General features: G+C 37.4%; 1 protein-coding gene across 4 annotated transcripts in view; it reads right to left on the bottom strand.

Annotated features, from left to right (window-relative positions):
- The window catches only part of LOC124302642 (GTP-binding protein RAD), a 41,245-nt gene extending 20,305 nt beyond the window's left edge, over positions 1-20,940 (bottom strand). For 2 of the 4 annotated variants that reach the window (XM_046759003.1, XM_046759006.1), the window contains exons 1-2: positions 20,673-20,940; positions 16,944-17,486 (exon numbers count right to left, since the gene is read on the bottom strand). In XM_046759003.1, coding sequence (XP_046614959.1) covers positions 16,944-17,229 — 286 coding nt within the window. In that variant the 5' untranslated portion in view covers positions 17,230-17,486; positions 20,673-20,940. Of the gene's footprint in view, positions 1-16,943; positions 17,487-18,346; positions 18,742-20,672 lie in introns of those variants that run through there. The other 2 variants (XM_046759005.1, XM_046759004.1) reach the window with 2 other exon arrangements.
- Positions 20,941-23,898: the final 2,958 nt, after the last annotated feature.

Consider the following 23,898-nt stretch of genomic DNA (forward strand, 5'->3'; position numbering starts at 1 on the left):
GACGTAATATCTCTATAAAAATAATTTTTTTGTACTTGTCTACGCAACACGACACTAACAAATGAAATTTTTTGCGATAAGTGTAACGTACACGCGCCATGCTAGCAAAAATTGAGAAACTACTTTCCTACGTTAGTAAAACTTGGGCTACGTGGTTGGGAAAGTTAGCGATTCCAGGCTGAGAAGCTAACGCGATTAGGAGTTTAAATATATCCATCGCAAGTTATACCGTTCAACAGCACCACAGCGGTGAGCATCAGTGAGCGCTTCTGTGAGCCAAGATTAGTTCGAGTTTTATACCTTTCCCGATGCTCAGTGCTGGATAAAATGCTTTCGTGGATGCATTTAAAATAGAAAATGGAAAACTCTTATGAAAGTATTTATTCAAATGCACAAATGGAAATGATTTGCGCAATTCTATTTAAAATGAAAAATCTAATGTTTTGTTTTTCATTTTATTTCTTGCTCAACAATTATTATTCTTGAGAAGCAACTGCAGTTTTTTTGTATTATATTCTGCATGAAAATGGTGTAGACGATGGTAGACGAGTATTGTCCATTTTTCTATTCCAGAAGAGTGAAGTTTCGAGGATTCTTACTAGATGTACCTTATAGTTGTACAGTTATAGAAAAAATATTTCAAACACTGGAATCAGACGCTGCTTATTTCAAGAATATTATCTGAAACGATACAATCTCTCTGAAGTTAGTGATTATAGGCAGGCATATTTGGTATTCATGCGTGCAATAGGTTTATTCGATATATTTATGCGAAAGAATCGATGCATTGCTAAATAGACTCTCTTCAAGTTGAAAATTAATCGAAGACCTAAAATTGCTTATTCCAATCTGAGAGAAAATTGACTGAGAATATTGGCAATTGAATTTTTCGAAAAGTTTAAAATTCGAATAAACACAGCCGTTTGACTAATGGTTACGTGTATAAGTTTTCACATTCCAAATTGAAACTAGAAAATATATGTTTAAATCTATTAGAAATTGATTTTAATTGAATCGAATATTTAAAATGAAACCATTTCAAATATTGCCGAGCTCTGCATTAATGCTATTACGGAATTTCGACGTAAATGAATTGGTAATTGCAGGAAAATTCAATTTCGTCTGTGCCCTTTGGCTTCTTTCGCCAATCACGGGCTAAGTCCGTAAGTTTGGCCTCTTCAAAATTATTTCATCAACCTCGGATACTTTGCTGATATTTTGGCGTGAATCTCGAATTTCAAGAAATTTATCGTCACTTTTGTAGGTATCTATCATATCTCGAGTCTCGTAAGAATTTAAATATGTATATGAAGCGAAATAGAATACTTCTACACATTTGGATAAATTGTTATGATTTTTGCGTGAAATTCGAAAAAGAAGAAAATGAATACGGTTATTTTATGGTTTTTCGTGCTAGAGCACCATTTAAAAATCCAATTTGAGAATATAATTGGAAAGAATGTTAAAAGATGTATCAAAACCGTCAGATATATCCAAGTTGGTGCCAAATTGACGGAAGAAACACGTTAAAAGGATCAGAAATTTTTTGCAAATCTATTTTCATGCGAATGTCAAATAAAAAAATCACATTTTGTATGTTGTAATAACATTCAAGTCCAGTATTTCTTACTGAGTTATATCTACCCATTGTAGTTACTGAGTGAAAGACTACTCGGTGAAAATGATTGTTTTTTATGAGCTAGTAACCGCAAATATTGATACAAAGACTTGCCAAAAATTTATATCTTTAATGTGAATCAAGTTGGATCAGATTTCAATTGTAAGCGAAAAGCTGTGGGTGCACTTTTGCCAGGTTTATCCAGCAACGCTAAATGAATCGAGATAAAAATTGAGAAACATTTTTTATCACTTCGAAAACCATCAAGTGAATCGGAAAAGAAATCGATTCCTAAGAAAATTTCAGACACATCGAATAGATCAGTCGATATGAAATGACATATACATAGATACGTTAGTTACGCAAAAATGTATAATTCTACGGATCGACTTGCAATCAACTGGAAACGTCTACAATCCCACTTTAAATCCGTCGGGGTGCATTTGAAATCATTCGAGATGTCGAGAAATTTGAAAAATATGTCTAGTGGCTTAGTTAAAATCATGGAAAAAATGCTGTATGTACAAGAATAATTTTGATAAGAATAGGAAACATTTGTGTGACGATGAAATTAAAAATTCTACCTCGCGAAATGAATGCATTTTCAACAGGATTCTAGAAACGAGAGTAGATAGTAAGTAAGGTGCATACAGGAAGTGCGAAGAATTGTTCAGTATAAAAGCTTCTACAGAGCTTCTGGATAGCAGGGATAAATGTGGAGTTATAAGTGATAAACGAGTCCGAAACGAGGATGAGCACGTAACTTAACCGGCATTCGAATGTAAAGTGCATTTCTTAGAAATGGGGTTCTCCGTGAGTTCCTCCTCGAAAAAAAATTAAATAGATCATTCCGCATCGTATTGTCAGATCTCTCTTAACCCAGTCACGCATTAATTTTTCCGTGCATGCGATTCACTTGAAATTTTGGATGCATGGGCCTTTGAGGTCGCTGATTACGTCTAAACTCGAAATTTGGAAACTCAAAATGGCCTATCCAATATGGCGGACAAACGAGAACAAAAAGAAAAAAATTTTTCCAAAAAAATTCTGTACAACTTTTTGGTTTTTATTAAGTTTGTGTAAAAATTGGCATACGGATTTACATGGTAGATTAGTAGAAAATTCTTTTTTCCATGGAAGATTACAAACTTCGACCATTTCTTTATATGTCTTATTTTTTAAATAAATAAATAAATTAATTTTATATTTTGTTCAGACTGAGAAATATTTCGAGAACCATGTGGAACCGTTACCAAAAAAGTAGTTTGATAAATAAAAAGCTGCAAAAAAAAAAAGGTGAAACGCTTCGAGTCCCATCGTGAATTAAAGGGTTAAAAAGTGATCGAAAATTTGCAAATCTATCAACGGACGAAACGGCACACTCATAATCCTGAGTGAATTTTGAGTATGGGCTGCCAACTCGACACATCCAAAATTCCGACTGACCGAATTATGAATTATATTTTGAAAAACGGAAAAATGGAATTTGCAGTTCATCAAACTTGTCAAATCACAGTGCATTAAGCCCTTCATTTATTTATCAGCTAAGAACAATAAATTGATTATTACTTTTACCATTGAAAGAATTAAGTGCACAAAGCATTTCAGTTTTTTCACCGGCTTTATTCTAAGTAAAATAATTTCGTAAAATTGATATTGACTTACAGTAACTATTTGTGAAGGAAAATTTTGGCGAAGTTTATAATGAAATCTGTCTGACGAGCAATGTGCAAAGGTTCATCTTCAAGAATACAAATTTGAACGTCCGACAGAACAAACTAAAGCCAGTAAATCTAAACAGCGGGGAAAATGTTTGAATTTCCCGTGAATCGAAATAGCTCGGAGTTTCCCTGACGTATCGCCCTAATCTCTTTTATATGGAATTTCTTGTTTTAAAATGTTTGTCACTACGGGTGTCTCGCACTCAATTATATTTAGTTGTCGCTCTCATTGGACATTTGCCAATGAGTTGGCTTCGCGGTGATTTTTCTTTGCGTGCGCCGAGGCGGTTTTACAATGTGGATTTTTGTTTTGGTATCGCGTATCAACGACCCGACGTTCTTCAACGTTAAGAAGATGAAAAGGCAGGCTGTACATGCTTACTTTATATCTTTGCCTCGAAGTTGAGTCTTCCCTTTTTCTTCTCTCGAATTTATTCAAGAATCGCTTTTGTACAAACCAGCCAGCAACTGCCTTTCTCAGCTCATCGCCAAACATCTCAGGATGCTTTGAATGACGAGGCTACAAAAATGAAAAGCATCGGGAAGAAAATAAGAAAAAATTCATTTTATTCAGGATGTCTCGGTGCTACAGTTGAGTGGAAAAATTATTCGTAATAAAAGTAAGAAAACGCTAAAATCGAACTTTAAAAAAATCATAGTCGAGTTCATTAATATGAATTTTATACAAAGAATTTGTTAAACGTACGTGAAAAAATAAAAACGTAGCCAATCTCCAAAACGTTGTATGTTAAATTGATTCACTAAAATTTGTTGTCTTCACCAAATCTAGTGATCAAATATGGCAGAAGAAACATTTCGTTGATTCAAACAAATTTCATCTAACTTGATATACTACTTGGGATTCAACTTTAAATCGTCGGGATTAGCAAAATATTATGTATTGTGTTTTTTCAAGCGTTTCATGTGATAAAACATCGATTTTCTTCAGAGAATAGTTCCACGTGACTGGACGAATTTTGAACATTACTGATTAGCAAAGAAAAAAAAAATATTATTTGTGCAGTACAGGTGAAAGAGAATAATTATTATTAGTAAACCACAGAACGAACATGTGTAAGAATTGGGAATATTCACTTTTTTTTTCTATAAAGGTGACGATGAACGGTGAAACCAAAATGGTAGATATAAAGTGTCTCATTTAGCCATTACACTGAATCGTCTTTGGTTATTTAGGTATAAATATCATATCATCGTGTCCTTTTGGTGTTTTATCCGCAGATCAGCCGAGAGATAATCGCATTATTCGTCAATGGCTTATCAACGGGAAAAGGGTGAATTCCCCTAAAATGATTCAGTGTTGCAAAGGGAATATTAAAACAGAGCGCTTTGAGAAAATCCGATAGGCCTTGAGCTCTGGGAGGAGGAGGGTGAGAGAGTGTTGTGAAATTTTGCACGGCGCGTAGAAAGGGGATCGATAATTCAGGCCGACAGATTCCTTGGCGAAATATTTTTTGGTCCTACTAAAAATAAATCGTGGTTACGGTATAATCGCGGTAAGAATGACGGATTAATGCAGTATCGATACAGTATTCGGATTGTCGATTGTGATTATTGTACCCGGATGAATTGTTTATTAATCCCTCCCCCCCCCCCCCCCCAAAAAAAAAAAAACAGAAAAAAGAAAATCAACTTCTTTGAAAGTTACTTACCTGAATCAAGTAATATTTTCTTTGAATGGAATAGATAGTCCTTTGGCGAAGAGAAAACTGAATTTGTGTCCTTACTCACAGGAAACGAACGATTTTAGTCAAGGGAGAAACAAATTTATACTCCCGGCGAATTTAATTGCTGGTATACATCACGCACACAGTACTTCCTTATTATTATTTTCTTTAGCAACGTTCTTTCTCATCGGGCTTTTGCTTTGGCGTCAATTTACCGTCTCTTATTGGAAAGAGGTACAATAATTACGTAGGATGGACCAGAATCACAGTCTTTCAGAATTTCAGTTAGATTTTCTCTGGTACGTTTCAATTTTAAGAATACTCTTAATTTCTCGTACAAAATAATTGGAACCTTGAAAATATTGGATGATAAAAAAATGCGGGAATATACGATTCTATTAAAAATGTTCCCTACATCGTTACTCGAATATTTATTTGTGGCTGGGTAATTTCTTACCAAGTGGGCTTTCAGTTTTCACTTTTTTGCTAGGGATAAAAATATCATTTTTAACCTCGTTTTTATTTTTTGTATTTTGACCCTTCTGTCGTATCCACGAAATCAATTTCAAGTTAGTAAAATATAGTTCATTGATATAATTCACAACGCGTCGAAATTTAATTACTGTAGTCGATGTGGCCACTGCAAATTTAGCAATTTTAGTGACTAGTTTTATTTATTCAATCCCCAGGGATCACTTTGACGATGCAGAGCGTGTTAGTGGGCGTGATTCGATTTGAGGTTTTGTATTTAAATCGATCACTGTAAATTATCTCACAATCTAATAATGTGGGGGTCTGTAATTTTGCACAAAGCACAGAATATTTTGAGTACATTTCGAGTAGGCACATCATCTCAATCTCATTACAATTTTTTGTATCGATGAATTTTGTGTTCGTTCTAAAACTAAAATTGCGATAAAACACAAGTTTAAAACGCGCAACTCAAGTGAATGCATTCAAATCAAATTAATAGATGTTAGTTCTGTAATTAAAAAAAAAAAGTTTCAAGCCATTAAAGTTTGATTTTAAATATAACACCTTGTCGATAACAAACTCAGAGAATAATCCATATTTTACTATTTGTTTGCTAAAAAAATCTATAAAATTTATCCGATTACGATGAAATATTGTTTGTTTCATTCATCGATAAATTCCCTGTAAATCGTCCGAAACTATTTCTGTTTATTTCGCACTTGTTGATTCAGAAATAGACACGTTATTGTTATGCAAAATCCAACCAAGACGCGAAGAACTCAAGTACGACTGATATCAGGTATCGTTTATCAGAATCGAAACGGAAATATACATTTTTCGGTGGACAAGTTGCGTAGTATAACAACGTAATTCATGATATTGTTAATGTACCGCTGACTTTATCGTGAGAATGTATAAAACAAAAATGTTTTACGTTGAAAAAATGTCGAAAATAATTTAACCACATTAAACCCACGAATCGTAAACTTTACGGCGGGGCTGACAGTCATATACGTTTACGGAATTCCACCACCCACATTGAATTGTTTGTATCCCACCAAGGTGCCTGTATCGGAAGGGTTTTCCGTAAGGTTGATGTGGGATGCAAACGACGCTTCCCCGATAGATGGCAACCAAAGTTACATTTGAAGTGATTACCGCGTGTTGCCACGGCAACCACGATATGGTGCACGGTATACTACCGCTTCTGAAAAGATATCGCCGTCTGACTTGGCAGCTGATGTTTCCTTCGATAAAACACAGTTGGCCGGGTGCTGTTATCATAAATTTGGTTCCCTAAGATGTGCTCTCATGTGACGTGATCTTGTAAAAGAGCTTAAAATCACGATAGCGACGCAGCATCGCATCTAATCGCGGACGGCTACGCATCGAAACGGTAAAATAGTCGGGGAACTCGATTTTTGTGGTCAAACACAGTTGAGACCGGAACAAGGTTGAAAATTCTATGTCGTAACAGAATCACAGCTGGACTCCGCAAAGATATTGAACAATTACAGGAAAAGTACAACAGAAAGCAGTTCTTGCTTTCTTCTGTGCTTCGCCATGTTCTTTTCCCATCGTTTGGGAGTTCGTAGACTTATCCAATTATTCCGAGCATAGAGTTATGAAATGCACAGATATGAGGATGCAAATAAGATGAAATAACGAAGCATTGTCATATCTTAGGATAAATCCACTGAGGACAATAAGGCGTGAAGTACAGAAGAATATTAAACTTGACTTAATATAAACAGCAAGAAAAGCATTAACCAGTTTTATTAAAATTACTTCTCGAGAGACCTACTCTACCTGATCGGCTATCGGAGGATACAATAAATTTGTTAGTTTGAGTAGGTAAACCGATCAAAAGCGAAACGAGCCAGCAGTGAGTATTCTCAACACGCGACGCAGTTGCTTTTGATTCTACTGAAACATGCGACACGAGAGGTGTGAATTTTTGTTTAACATCTTAGGTTGACTGGCTCTCCACATTTCAAGCTTCAAGAAGATTAAGGGATGTCGTTTGTTCTACAATGCTTATCCGAGATGCTTCTTCCGAACGTTGGCCAACATTCCCTGTCCCTCAAAGCACCAAAATTGTATTTCTACTTGTCATTGTCGAAGAAATCGGTCCATTTGGATGCATCACCGAAAAATGGTCTGCGATTCGGTGATAACTGACAATGAGCTCTTGGTTGACTTAACACGACTCAAAATGAAACTTCACCTATGATAGGAATATTCGTGATGAAATCCAAAATAAAAAAAAAAAGAAAATTAAAAATACAGGTCATTGAGGATAGGAAGAAAACGGAGGATATAAAATACTTGTTAAAAATATTACGGATACCGGGGATACAAAGGAAAAACAAACCAAAGTCTAACTCGAAATCTATGAAGGAACCTGCTTGAATATCTGACAATGAGGACACGTATTGTCTTGTCCGTCATTTTCCATATTTCAAAAGCGTCCGCGTATGCGGTTGCATTCAGTGCATCAACTGTCGCGTTGTAGGACTATAATAGTTGCACTCACAATCAGAATGAGGGAGAATGTTATTGTGATTATTTTCAGTGACGGGTATTCGCAGTGATCAGTGATATACTATTTGAACAAGCATTTCAGTTTGTTATTCTACATCAATTGCGATATTCAAATGGAGAATATAACAGTTTTAAAGAAGTTACAATATTATTAATAAACGATGTGTAATATTAATAAGTTTTGTGACGGTCTTAACACCTAGCGTACTTTTCGATGATCGTTGTAACTCTAGAGTCTGAAAATGAATATTTCACTTTGTTACATCCGACATTAGTTTTCCCTTCTGAATTAAGTTTTCATCGCCCACCAACAAAATGTTTTTTTTAAGTGTTTCTGTTAAATATAATTCCAGTGTTTTTTTATGTATGAAGTAGGGGGCTGTCACACTTAGGTACCGGGCTCTTTGTGCGTTTTATGAAGCAAATTTCCAATCTTGTTTCGATTTGTTGTACGGATTATATCCGAATATTCGATTGAATTATTGCATCAAGTGAAGAAGCTTAACAACAGTATTCGTAAATTTGGTAGCATATCGTGCTAGCAGAGGTGCGAAGACGTCGTTGGTCATCGATCGGAGTCAGCGCCAACTGACAATAAGAACAATACCATCTATCTTGCCTTTCATTTGAAGTCGCGTTATCGCAATTCAACCATTGGAACAATGAGTTCGCGCCACTAACCTACCTTTATTATGCCAGAGTTGCAATCAATATGCCGCTGTCATGGTAAAGTTGCTATCGATTAAAAATTACATTTCCAGTCAGAAATGGAAAACCAATGGCGTATGTTTTCGGCGAAACCTTTCAAAAAATGTAGTAAACACCTCAGATGTAACTTCGATTGCGGATGAAGCGTTTAAAAGTATTCCGCCGATATGTGGCTGGATCAGCTCCAGTGTAACTTCACGAACCTTTGTTTCGACACTTCTTTATTTCAGCGTGATTTTTATCCAACTATACGTCTCGCGCATTCTTAGCGAGGAGCGTCAACATCGTGAGCGAAAACGTCGATAATCGTCACCTGTCTATTTGGCAACGCCATTTCCCGTAAATAATTTCACGAACCGCAACACGTCACGAAACTTAAAAAAACCTCATCGGAATTGGTATATTTCAAGTACGGTCAGATACGTATCACATGTAATATGTAACATGTAATACCTGCAAAGTTATTTTTTCGTTGTACTTGTCGCTGCATAAGCAACTCTCTTTTTCACCCGAGCCTTGCGTTCAGCATCGAATGAATGACGCTGCATACGAATAAAATTGAGAGAAAATTGAGGAAATTCAATCCTGGTCAGCATCTTTCAACTCTTTTGATGCTAAGGAATAAATCGTTTACCGAGGAGATAAACGTAGATCGCTGACAGAATCTTTGGAACGGACATTTGTTGGAGGGATGAGGAAATACGATTTAGTATAAGATATGTACCGATTCAGCAAATCCACATGCAAAATTGAATCAGCAATGTTTGCAATATCCAAACCTGTGCAAACCAATGAATATCTTCCTTAGTTTGCACAGTAACTTTTTTTTTAATGTATGAATGAGAATTATCAAAAACGCGGAATCACTGGAGCGGCTATTTAATAGATGTAATCGATTGTGAGTCTATTTCTATATATTGGTACTCCTGTGGTTCATATTTTATAGCAATTTAATGGTGATACATGATATACTAAATCGATAACCATGAATTGACGTGGAATTTTAAAAACGATAGTGAAATTGAAACAAGGATCCCGGGTTTGGGACATAAGATTAGATAACGTATTCCATTGTTTTTTTCTCGAGTATGCGTGTGATACAACAAGTTTGCAAAACGGCAGACGAATCGGTTGGACTTCCGTTTTTATCCGCAAATTCGTATAAGATTGTCTACTACAGGGATTAGATCTAATTTTTCTCGTTGTTACGGGGACTTGGAAGATCGTGTTACTTTTCCAAGTAAAATGAAATTTGGAATCGGTGAATTCAGTGCATGACAAATACATTGAGTGTAATTTCTGAAGAATTATGACAACAGTTAATCATTTTTTACGCCTAAATGAATTTCGCCCGTTCTTCATATAAAGTTGCGTCATTGCAATTATTTCGTTCAAGTCTTTGCTACAGTCTCGCGAAGTTTGAATCGGTACCACTTTTCACGTTTCAAGAATTTGTAAGACCCTGCGCCGGAGATTTGTGAAGGGATTCGGGATTGGGCGGAAAACCCTCGGGCAATTAAAGCATGCCTACGTCCTTTGATTACGTCTAATTGGACTCGGCTGCTCTGAAACCACCCGTAAGGTTGTATGGAATATTATTCATTGTCAGTATAGGACAGCGTTGTGTTTGGTCTTGGCAAGTTATCAATGTAATGGACAAAATTTATTCAAGGGGAAAGCTCAGTGGTGTATAAGCCGAGCGATAAACGATGATTTTGTACGATTTCATTTATTTTTATTTTATAAGTTGTGAACTATGAATGATATTGGATTAATTTTTTAGGACATCGGATGAGGATCAACTGTGTCAATGTTTCAATTCTTTCAGTTTTTGTTGAGCTAGCGCCCACTTTTGGAACGCAATTTCAGAAATGCATTGATTTACACGTGGATGAAATCTTATAAAAGAAAAAATCCGATGTTTCCCTCGTAGCTTAAGTCAGGTACGCCAGGATTATATCAATTTGCAGGAAAAGATATGAGAAAATAAAGCATCTTCAATTTTCGACGAAAAAATCGGCTTAATACTAATTTGGAAATGTTTGTGAGGCCATGTGACTTCTGTCCGTATTTTATGTCAGACTACCAAGCTCTCAGTTTCTACCTTCTTAAATACAAGATTATTGTGAATAAATGATGAAATTGTTATGGATGGTATAAACTCTTGAAAGCAACGAGTATGTCAGATAAATTCATAGACTTTTCGTACCAAAAATGTGGTTTAACAGAATCTTTAAAACTGCACGTAGATCTCAATATGAACGATGTTGATTTCCAAATTCAAAATGACAGATCCAATATGACCGAGTAAAATACAAAAAGTGAGTTGCTTTGAATGAAACCCAATAGAGCTAGCTAACAATCTGATTTATTCGATGATCCGATGCCACGGTTGGTCCAACCGTGGATTACGGAAATTATTTGGTACGATATCAGTGATTATTGAAGCTTTGGTAAAACTATTGGGCCAACGATGAAACGATTTCAAAGCGTTAGCACTGCATATTGGCAAGGCAATAATAAGGTCGAATCGAACAAGAATTAATAAAAAAAACTGATTGGTTATATTACTTGAAACCACGAGAAAGGTTTTTCATTTAATTCAGGTATTTGTAAAAAGTACCGGTACGCTTACAGCGACGTACGGCAGAAAGTCGAGAGATCGAATTTATGGCGCCTCAGACGACAAAGCTATTGAAATTTGTTTCATCCCATTTCAATTATTGGATCAAATGTTATAACCAAAGAGAAAATAAGTACAAAGAGAAATTGGTAATAGCCTAGGTCACAGGGTGAGACAATAGCAAAGAATTGAAAGAAGCAATAAACAAAGAAATAAGATGGTGTGACCGTTGTGTCGTAAAATCGTGGGGGGTGAGATATCGTTCGAACGAGTAATGAAATAACCTTCAATTCTAATACAACCAATTAACTACGATAAGACATCATGGAATAAAAAAATTACGTAACGCGTGTGGAGAAATACGAGTACACCTGGAAGTGCAGAGTTAGATAATAACGAGTATCGAAAGAAATCGTGGAAAACCGGCACAAACATATCAAAGATTTTTGGAATTATCAGTCAAAGACTATTCGCCCGGGGTTTACAGGCTGGAAAAAGGGTAAGCCCAAGTGTTATCGAAAGAAAAGTATAGTCGGGTAAAGTCGGGTTTCAATCCCTGCGAACTGTCGATATCAACCGTCGAAGAATGTGATACCGGCCTCTTTTTATATCCCTCACCGATCCTATAAGTAAAGCAAACAGCTCATCCCCAGATGACCCGAGTAACGGATCCAATGCAAGCTACAGATGATTAGGAAGCAGAAAGGTAAGTGTGCACGCACACAGAAAGCTTGCGAGGCGTGAGCCACTAATCCGGCCTCACCCCTCGATCCTCACTGACAAGGAATACCACTTTGATGCCCCCCTTGGAATTCTTTGAAACTCCTGTACGTTGCAGAACATTGGAAACTAAACTTGGCGAAATGTATATTTTTATTGTCGGAAAAAGGGTTTGAGCAGGTGAAACGGATTGGTTTTTTGATGCGCTTGGCCTAACAGAATGAAACCAATGCTGACGATGGAATGGTTCTACTGACGAATGAAACATTTTAACGTTGGTTTCATTCGTAGATATCAAGTGATTGTGTCCGATACTGAGAGACCACCCGTTAAGTGCCCATATTTGGGAGCCGCTTTCATCCCTTTGAACCGTTTTTTCGGCGATAAAAAAAAATAGGCACCCTTTAGTTTTCAATGTTCTACGACGTACATGAGTTGCAACAAAATCGGAGGAGGATACCAAATCGGCTAAAGGTAGTTTGGAATTTTTCGAATACGATTTCGCTGTGACTATTTCAGTGCACCCACGATTCGCTGGACTTTTGGATGAGATGAGGAATAGGAAAAAATGAATAAAAAAATGACCGGTAAAACGACAAATAAGTAATGAATGGAAAGTATGGAGAAAAGAAACTGAATTAAATCAACTAAATCAAAGAAGGAGGAAAAACAAGGTCTGTTGTAAAATTACGCCAACTTTGAAGACATAATATTACGTGTTACACATGTAATGAACCATCCGTGTCGCGAACGATGTAGAACAGAATAACGAGCCGGGTGAAAGGCGATTAGCCCCGAGGATCGTAATTGGAGAATCGATCCTTGGCCTGCCCGGAGGTGCTGCTTTGATACGCTTGAAAATGGGTGCGAAATTTTTCAAATTTCGGGCGAAATTTAAAACGCCGCAGCGTCCGGCGAGAGAAATAAGGGGGAGACGTGAGGGAAACTGATTGTGAGTGTTGAAGTGACTCTCGTCTCGAGGAGAGTCTGCATGCCGAAGCCTTCTCACCCTTCTCTTGCGGACAGTGGATTTTCAAGCTTCGGAGTCGACCAATGGACGACAGACAGACGACCACCTTACTCCTTTTCATGGGAATTTGGAACATCGAAAAGTTGCGCAGAAGACGAGATTACGATCGAGCGTTAATTATTGCGTCACACACTCCGGCGGGTGATCGATTCCATCGGATCGGGAATCAATTTTTATCATTTATTGGCGAACGTGAAGCTATAAGGAAAAGAGGGTTACAATTAAGGCTGGTGGTGAAAGACACTTCGAATCTTGAATTGGTAAACGCTAGTTTTTCGACCCGTAAGATTTGTCGAGATTTTTTGAGTTTTGCGTCACTGACAGCCGGAAAATGCAGAGAAAATTTTCCGGGTCAGGTGACTTTTTGAATTAAGCGCATAGCCGTGAGTGCGAGTTCTGATTACTTCATGCGGTGGAGTTTTGAAGCGGTTTTCTCGTCACGTTGTGCCGGGGATTAAACCTCGCCAGATTAGGTCACGACCGAGCTCAAAATTCCTCCAACACACCGATCTTCGACAGTCTGGCTGTGACTATTCATTGGGTTGTTTTTTTTTAGGTCGTGATTTCGAGTCTAGTCGAGTAAGATATGGTTTTTTTTTTCGTTCTGCTGTAATCTCTTAATTTCACTGGAATAGGACGAAACAATCACGGTTTCGAATGCAGATTTCGTTTACCTAATTGAATTTTCCATTAGTATATAAGTTTGCTGCGAGTCTTCTCTTTTTGCGAATGATTACGAAACGTAGCAGTAATTAGCTCATAAGTTGATTGCCCAGATTCGCAACTCGCGTAGTATAGTTCACTTTGAGATTGTAAATCTGCAGTTTTCAGTTCAAGTTTGGATTCGGTTTTCGCGAATCATTGCTGAATTTTAGTACTAACAGAATTAGTAATAAAGCTAACAGAATTAAGGTAATTTTACATAAAAAATAATATAAATATGGCATATGATATTTTTTTGTACTTTTAACACCACAGTCTGTGGGATTCTGGAAGCGATTTTCGATTATTAATCCCAGTAAAATTGTTGTAGAATAAGTTTTGTTTTTGCACGCAATAGGCAATTGGTCGTGAAATTTGTCCATGCATATTGCGTAGACAAGTTAGTTTTCTGAGATATAGTCGGTAAAAAAAAAATTTCCCGCGAAAGAGGTAATTTTTGGATTTTCTTCAGGGGTTTCTAAGACCACGGTATAAACAGAGTAGGATTAATTATCAATTTTTGAGATTTCAATCTTACGGTCCAGAGTAAAGGTACAAAGATGAAATTGTGGGAAATTTGTTCGTCGTGATTGTTTTATCCTGTAAACTCGTTTAGTTTTATTTTACCTGAAAAAAAAATCAATTCGACTGGAAGAATTAACTCATCAGTTCCAACAAGCAGTAAATAATCTCTTTTTATCGATCGGAGTTCAGTTGATTTCATTAAATTATGTCACATACTGGTATAATCGAGATAAAGTTCTATGCAGTTACTTTGCAGTCGTAAACCGACTGCTAAATATGTTTTATTTTTTTTGTTAGGTGCAAAATGGATACGAGTTTCTTATCTGTAACCAGAGGATACGGTGTGCTTTAATATTCTTTTTAGTCTAGTAATTCGTGTTATGTATATTTTATGGCGGAAGTTGCGATAATTTGATGTTGGTGAAACGATAAAGTGACTTTAAGACCTCATTTAACCGAAATATGTCATAAAACAGTTTAATTTTGGATTTGACAAAATATTTAGATCAGTATATACACCTAAATCACAATAAATAATTACTTGTACTACTTTGTTTTGTATAATGTCAACAATACTTGAGGGTTGTTGTAACGATGGCCATTTTGTAGATGCATAATTTCAACTACTACTATAACTATTATACCAGTAAGTGACGTTTATTTGCCTGCGGGTGCAATTATTTCTTACGAAATTGTTCTTTGAGTCAAATAAAATTTTTCCTAGTCAAATGAAAGGAAATTCTTCCGTTGAATCAAAAAATCACGTCCACAGCTGCCGGTTGAAGAAATATATTTCCGAGTGAACTATTCTGGGCAGTCGCCAAACGATTTCAGAAAAAAAGATGAAATATACACGATTTATATTATACACAGACGAAATTTGTGCGATTGGCACACTCGTTCGATATGAATTCATCGAACATAACAAGTTCCATTATAGTTTCACAACCGTGAAAATAACCAGTGTTGGCCTATTTTCCGAAGCATCGTCAGTTACTCCAGTTCATTTTTATACTGTTTAGAATCTTTATGAATAGTGTCCGAATATCTGGTATTCCCACTAGTTCGAAAAAATAGAAAGAAATGGCAAACATTGCGCTTCTCATTATACGCTGCTGAATAGCGTTATCAAGAAACTTTGCATAAGTTTTTTTATTCCATGTAATTTGCGAGTTTCATCACATCCGGGATATGCCAAGAAATTTTTTTCACGATACAAACTACCGTAACATGCTTGCTACAAAATTTAATCATACCATAAGCTGAGAGTGCGTAATTCACTCTTAAACAATAAGTTGGCGGGATGAACTTACCGAAATTCCCGTAATCAAAGAATTAAAAATAAATTTTCCCTCGGTACTAGATTAAATACTAAACTTTTCAATCACGCCTCCCGATAGCTCGTAAGAAGAGTTTCAGTTTCAAGCTATTCTTTTCAAGGGTCCTGTCGATTATTCGATACAAGATAATTTATAATTTTCAAGCCAACTGAGGCACCGCTTTCTTAAAAGTTTTGTAATTTTAAAGATGATCTTTCGTATGTTTTCAGATTTTCGCAAGTGGCCTGAAAATTCGAAGTTCATGGATTTGCAACTTGGGAACGGTGAGTGACATCGAGAGAAAACATAAGTACGGGTGATTATATTTGGGTGTACAACCGCATTACACAACCATATACCAAAGTTACAACAAAGTTGAAAATGGTGAGGCGCGAGGGTCGTTGAACTAAGCCGAATCAAGGCATAATCGTGTTTCGAAAAGTCGACTCCTCCGGAGGTAATGCAATTAAAATAAATATCATAAAACAAGTGACTTTCGTTGCACTGAGAGAAATTTTTAGTTCCGGTTACCGTTCAGTCCTTAGCTATTTTAATTTTTTTACCACAATCGAAAAATATAGTTCTAGATACAAAATGAAAATTAGTTTTTTCGCTGTTACCAGAAAATCTAGTATCTGTTACTATTCGTTCTCATTACGATCACTGTTACTATATTTTTGCGTGATTGTTGCGAAAATTTAATGCTTGTGCAAGAATAAATTGACGTTAAGGCCTTGTTTAACTAAAAAAGTACAGTAAACCTCAGAAACTGATTTTGCGTTGCAATTAGCAACAAAGGATCGACGATAGCGCAAAATGGTTACGCGTACGTCGTTTTTCGAAATTTCAACAATATTCAAACAGTTTTTTTTAACGATACCTGTTTTACTGAATTTTTCCAGTTACCATAACAAATGAAATTTTTCTTAGTGCGAACAGTGATCGAATCGTTAAGTTTCTGTTACTTATACGTATAACTTCGGCATCCATCACAGTATCAGCTCTGCCCCAACATATTCCCTACATGGCGAAAAAATCCAATTTGGTTATAAATTCGCATCCCCCAACTCACGGATAGCGCAAAATTTCTATAAGAAAAAAGGTTGACGGTGAGGGTTGACTTCTTCACAGAATTCGCCTTTAGCGCGAGAAAATGCTTATGAAAATCGAAATATTTTTCAATTCAAGCCCAACTTGTAATCTCTCGATATCCTTTCACTCTCCGGGCACACGTTCGCGCTCCTTGTATCCATGCAACGTATTCGTATCCATACCTTGAGCAGCAGCTTTTCGTCGGATGCTTTTATTGGCTCCAGAAACTCGTGCGCTTTGGGACCTCGTGGCGGGTCTGCGCCTCCTCGTGGGTGTGCTATTCTCAGGAGTTCCAGCACCATTGCCACCACCACCACCACCACCACCACCACCACCACCACCACTACTAACGTTTCCCTCCTTAACCCCCGACGGAGGAATCGCGCCCAGTATTTGTTCCATCGTCGAGAAGCCGGGTGCACAGATCGAAGCCGACCGGCCTTTTTTCTGGATCACGTCGTCGGCCATGGCCAATTCGATAGTATCCGTTTAGATATCCGGTAGTACTTTCAGCTGACGTCTAACGCCCCGAGCTTCTTGCTGCCAAGCTCTATTGGACGATTTATAGTACGGCCGTTGCGATTACGCCTGATTTATGTCTTTTTGTTCTTTAACTTAACCACGTGTATTTATACGCCGAGTATCGCGGTAAACAGCGTCGTTTTATACTTTAGAGTTTACAGTTCACGGGGACTCAAAATTTTTCATATCCTTTTTTCAATCACCTGTTTCGGAGAGAATGATTTCTTTTTTACTCGCCGACTTGTTTTTACGCGAGCAGATTTTTATCGAGGATCGATGTCGAAGATCTATCGGTAGACGCGTGAGTTTAAACAAAAGAATCGCGAAAAATAGATTGAGAACGTGTTGCTGAGGTAAGATCCGCGTTGAATTGTCTCAACGCAACGGTTGCTTTATGTGGAGGAATAAAAGAAAAATATGCGACAGACGCGCGTGGGAAGAGCCGATACTTACCGCGGTCTACCTTTCGTTCGATGAAAGCACCGTAAACCTAATTTCTATAAATCACGACTCGAGTTGTTTGGAAATTAATTATCCCTAAATTGTCTAAACTCGAATATTTACTCGGCTCTTCAATCGACCGAATAACACGTGTGGAAGTCGTCTGGGTTGGCCCTGTTACAAAAAGGTTGTCGGACGGGCGCTGGTCGGGCAATTCTACTGTGAAATTTTCTAACCGGATGCCGTCCGGGAGTCGGTTGAGCAATTATTTTTCTAAAGTTCCTATAGCCGGATGCTGGCCGGGAGCTGGTTGGGAATAATTTTTTCTTAAATTATAAACGGGGTCTGGACAAGTGTTGCCTTGTCAAAAATGGTGTTGTGATTTTAGTAAATCAGCATTAATTGTTAACGTCTTTACATGCATTTTTTCATCTATTATCAGCAACTAATTTTCCCAACTTATGCTGTTTTAATAATGCATAAGTGGGTTTTAAAAATCAAATATTATAGATTCTTGAAGTAAACGAATTGCAACTTGTTGGTAACCAGATCGAAAGTCAGAATTGTTTTACGGTAATGGTTGTAGTGGGTATAAATTTGTCCAAACAGACCTCTTACGTACCTATGTTTGAATAACCAAATATTTTTGATTATCAGACTCAATCTTGCTTTCGATTTTCTACGAGAGAATTTGGTTTTTCATTGTCTGAAAACTCCGAGTACGTTACCAGAAGTAGTTGCGACTGAGATTTCAAAATCAGCATGCTTGAGTCACGTTTTTACATTGAGAGGGCTCTTAAGACGCATGTTGGGATCTGGTCGAGTACTGTTCAGACAAGCCTGACGATATTCTGGGTAGGATCCGACCGTAATCTTCGACCAGCAGCCGACTAAAAGCCGGGCTTTCAATATCCACACATAAATAACTTATATAAAATCTAAACAGATTGCATGTAATGAACTACTGCGTTATTTTTAAATGTTTTCTCTTATCTAACATCCACGCCCCATTCATTCGAACAATCCAGAAAATTTAGTAAAATTGAAAAAGCCGTACAACTTTCGGTGACAACGTCAACTGCTTCGTCGTCAGATCGTTAATCAGCAAACTATTCTGTTCAAAAATTGGGGTTCACATTTTTTTATTTTTTTTTTTTTTCAATGCGCTTAGTGGATTTAAACCACATTTTTTTTATTTTTACGTTCCGGCGTTTCTTGACTGGACTGTACTCCTGATACATCTTCAAGGAGATGTCAAAACTTCAAATTTTACGGAGGAATTCAACAAAGCATATTTTACCTTATTTCATCTTGTGTGCGATAAAATCGTTTGAAACTTTGGGAAATGATACAGGGTATGTAAAGTTCAAACAGTCGATGAAAATATAAAAAAAACGTATTAGATTCGGCTATAGAGTAGCGTACCATAAACCCAAAGCGTGCACGGAGAGTTGTCCGCAAGTATATTTATAGTATATCCCTCGCGATTTGCCACTGTTGAAGAATTCATCGTTTCTTAAAGTTTGAAACGATTTTGTCACACGAGGGAAGAGAAAAGTGTAAAATACGTTCTGCTTATTCGGTCATCACTCATCGCATCTCCTTAATAAAAGAGAATATTCTAGCACAGAATCTCTTCTCGATCGTGACATTTCACTATTTCTCTAACCGTTGGTTTATATTACTTCGAGATTTAACGTATATTTTCTTAGAGTAAGAAACGAAAAAGAAAACCAGACAGCCATTGAACTGGATGATCTGGCAATATCTCGGACCAAAATATAACCGATAAACAATGGAAAATAACGAAATTTCAGCTTCCGAAAAAACGTTGGATATGAAATGAGTGTGCGTAAAAAGTTTCAGGTCACGAACACGAGGTTTGAAACAGTATTTCCGAGGAAGACGCGTTCGCAGCATTACAAGTGAGCATTTGTTTAAGCGTGCTGCTCCGAGAATACTGCTCCAGCATCGTTATTATTTGAAATTTGAACAGATTACTTTCAAAACATGTTTTCAACAATAGCGAGAAGTTTGGATTCTAGTTATACCCGATGTGTATTAAACGTAAATATAAAAAAAAAAAAAAATTAAAAAAAAAAACCGGTTTTCTTGACTTCTAGAAGTTGAAGCTTCAAACAAGTAGTATATCTTTCGTTCGTGATGTATGTATTACTCTCGACTATCAGCCAAACAAAATTTATCGCGAGTATAATTTATGGTTAAATACGAATATTATAAACAATTTTCGACCCATAATCCGATGGAAATAATTTATTCATTTACACAAACGTGATGGTGATACCATCGCAATCTGGATCATAACTTTCGGATCAACGTACTGTGCTGTTTATTTTTTCTTAATCTGAGGTTTATTTTTAATGCCAGACAGATTTCTTACGGCACAGATCGAGCTGGAAAATAGAATCCTCGTGCCAATTTGTTATTCACCCCTGAAAACCCTCTCGGTTGACTCGAAACTCGAACGATCAACCATACTTTTCTAATTCTAATCGTAATAAATGAGCGGCACTCGACCGGAACGTTTAATCAAATAACAGTTTCATCCGATTTAGGATGTCTGAATAATCGTCCAATTACAGTTGAAGAGAAATTCAATAGCTCGCCAGCTTTTACAATAATCAAACCCCGAAGCTTTCGCGGCAACGCGTGTTCATGCGGAGTAAACATGTAAATGTTTACTCGGTTGTAAGATTCGACAAAGAAAAAAATCACCCGCCGCAAAGGCGAGAGGTGAACTTCTTTCGAATTCGAGTTTCCCCCGAAGAGTAAAGTCTTCGAGGAAGGGAACAAAGTGATGTCGGAAATACGCGAATTCGAATATCTTCAAGATTTCAGTCACCCTGAACAACAACCGCAAGGTCAAAGAACTTTGGGTGAAATTCGTCTTTAAACAGATAGCCAAAATTCATTGCCGACAGGCTTACATTAGGCAATGCTCGAATCTACACCATCGCTTTTCTCACGACCGTGCACATGTGACGACAGTCATTCCTTCGAAATTCTGCATCAAGCAACAAGCGTCACTTTCGAAAACCGCGGCACTCGACCCAACGTCCGTGCCGTGAGCGAAGGAAGGGCGAAGTCTCCGCAAGCTCGGTTAATCTTCACATCTTCATCGCGGGCTTATCGTTGTTAGTACGGTAAACTTTGTAATCGGACGTGAATTCGTTACCCCGCGAAGCCGGCCGCGTTACGTTTCGCAACACACTGAACGGGCGGCGCAAGCCGAGATACGCGGGCGTCGGGACGCCGGGCGTCGTGTTCCCTCGGCGCACTTCGCCAGCCCCTGGCAATCGGCCAGCCACACACATATATTGACACGACGCGACGCTGTGCCTCGGCCACCGACACTCCGTTGGTATTTCCAGGCTGAATGACGGTTTAGGGAGTGCATCTGTACTTACTTTCGGTCTGACGGAACGTAACGAGACCGAGTGTCGTGATAGAGGGCGGCTAGAAATACATCACGAGGAGGGACGCGAGCTTTTTCCTTACTTCCAAGACGCGTCGCGTCCCGGTGGACGCGCATATTATTCACTTCAATTTCTCGTTCCGACGAGGAGGCATCCGCTCGATTCGTCATCGGCTCGGTATCGTTCGAGACGATTTCCTGATCTCCGAAATCACACTGAGATCATAATCGCAAAATAAAATTATATAATCCCTGCCGTGATCTGCGCTGTAAAATTTAAGTAATCACTAAACATCGCAATCACGGTCTCTCATTTTCTTTTTTTTCTCCTCGCAAACGAAACGTTTTACATATCGTTAAAGAAATGCTCACTAAAGTACATCTCTCAAACATCGTTTTTAAGGGTAGTTCCCAGAATTCGAATTCTGCCCGTTTGCATAATGTGGTCAAAGTGTAATTGTCAAATTTTTTTTTTTTACTCTCTTCTGTTACAATTCGACTTCATATTTGCAGGAGCGTTAGAGTGTCTAAAAAATTATTCGTTGAGCAAAATTCATATCTCAATCGAATCGAAGGTTGTAATTAAGCCTCGCACGTCTATTCGTGTAAACATTCACCTTTTAACGTCTCAAGTGGCTAAACTTTTGACATTACGGTGAACATTGAAGTGATAAATTGGCGGGCAATTCCCCATAGAAATGCCTGTAGAGCAGTCTGTGGCTTCCACGGCTTACGAGTCATCAGTTCCGTAATTACATAGATGTATATGTATGCATAGAAAGGCCCCCGCCTTGTTCAATATCTCGAGAAATTACCAGTATAGTGATTGAAAAAACTAAGTATAATTTTCGTGCACATTCTTTATCAACGTAAAATAAATTTTCATTATTACATGAATCAGCAATATTAAAAAAAAAAAAATGTGCTTACCAATTACGTGAAATCAATGCACACTTCAATTGAATCGCTTGTTTTGTAATCTTAGATTAGCAAAGTTTGATAATATATTGTCGAAGGATAGATTTTGAAGATTATCGTTTTCGAGTGATCGAAATCTAGAAAAACTGCATTTTTTTCGTACGTCTTCATCGACCTCTGACCTTCTTCACTAATTGATTTGCGAAGAGCCTATCATAGGAATGATAGAATTGATTCGAAGTTTGTCTTTTGCTGATAATCATCGATATCTGAGGCATTGCCCTCGTCATTTTTTCTCTAACCCCTTGTCTCTCATTTGCAGATTTATAATCCACAGCTGGTAAAGTTTCTACAGCCTTCTGTTCGATTTCATTAAAACGGTTTCTAGTATTTTTTTATTACAGGGTTCGTAATTTAAAAATAATTAAGGCGCATCAATTGGATGCGTCTTTTTTTCTATACCAGAACAGACGTACGTCGCTTATCACTTTGTTCAGTCTTTTTATACTTATCCGCCTGGTGATTAAAATGCATTTTCAATCCGATTAACGTCACATAATTTTCGTCATCGGTACTTCAACTCAAAACAGACGCAACACTCGCATTACTAGTCGCTCGCTCTGTACCTGTTGCGCTAATCGTAAATGCTGGCATGAAAAATGATGAAATTATCTACTCTTTGGCATTAAAGGCATGATTATAAAAGCAATTTTCGAAACAAAATTCATGAATGTTTCACTTTTCTCGTCTCTTTTATCGTTCGTATATCTACACTTGACAATCTTAGACGTATCTTATTGTCAACACTTGAATCAAGAATGTAATAATAATTTTAATAGAAATGATGAGTGAAATTATAAACCATACAGGTGATAATTTTTACTCGAGTTGGCAAAACTCGACAAATGTTAGGAAATTTGAATGAAACGTTAATTGTGAGGAAGCTCAGATCGTTGCGTGTAATTTAACGAAAAGTAATGCTAATTTAACAAATCGAAATAAAAAAAAAAAAAAACTGTGACTCCAGACAAGGGCATCCATGCTCGTAGTTCGATTGTTAACTCTTCTTTTCCTCTGAAGATCACGTAGTACTTTTTGCCCCTGAAATGCGGGAAATGTGGAAATACTAACACGTGTCAAAAAACCGCACAATTTTTTGACGATTTTCAGGATTTGAGTAACTTTTCTGAACGTCGCTACAAAAGAGCGATGCACCGTCAAAATTTGAACCCCTTCTGATGGTTTGGTTATACAATCTAGGGAAAAAAAGGTCGAGTTTATTCAGTCGGTAAAGGTGGCAGTACTAAGTGACCTTAAATTAAGGATTTACCGAAGCGAACGAAGCTCGTAGTGTCCGAGACCGAAATATCGGTTCTACGTTTTCCCATTATTGTACAAGTAATCCAGGAATACTACTTTTAGTACCTACTACGAGGTTAAGTCGAGTGTGGATGAGACCACCGCACGAAGATGCAGCGGAAGAATACTGACCAGTAAATTTTCTTCGTTACTTGAAATTTCATGGCCAGTCTTCGTTTGTTTGAAGCAAGTCACGCTGCAATTCATAGATACAATGTGATCGATGATATCACTCGGTTCAATTCCGTGAAAATGATAATGAATTAATTTTTGACGTACGTAATAGAAGAAGAAATATCGCGAAATTTCAGAAAAATAAAATAATGGAAATATACTGTAATTGACTTGACAACAATTACTAGTCTTAACTATCGTACGATTGTCTCGCGGGTTGGCTGCTCGTCTGTCGATTGAGTATTGCGGGCCGTCTACCTGCAGGCGTCGTTCTCTGTCTATTCTAA

This window comes from Neodiprion virginianus, chromosome 4 (genome assembly GCF_021901495.1).
Source record: "Neodiprion virginianus isolate iyNeoVirg1 chromosome 4, iyNeoVirg1.1, whole genome shotgun sequence".
NCBI lineage: Eukaryota > Metazoa > Arthropoda > Insecta > Hymenoptera > Diprionidae > Neodiprion > Neodiprion virginianus.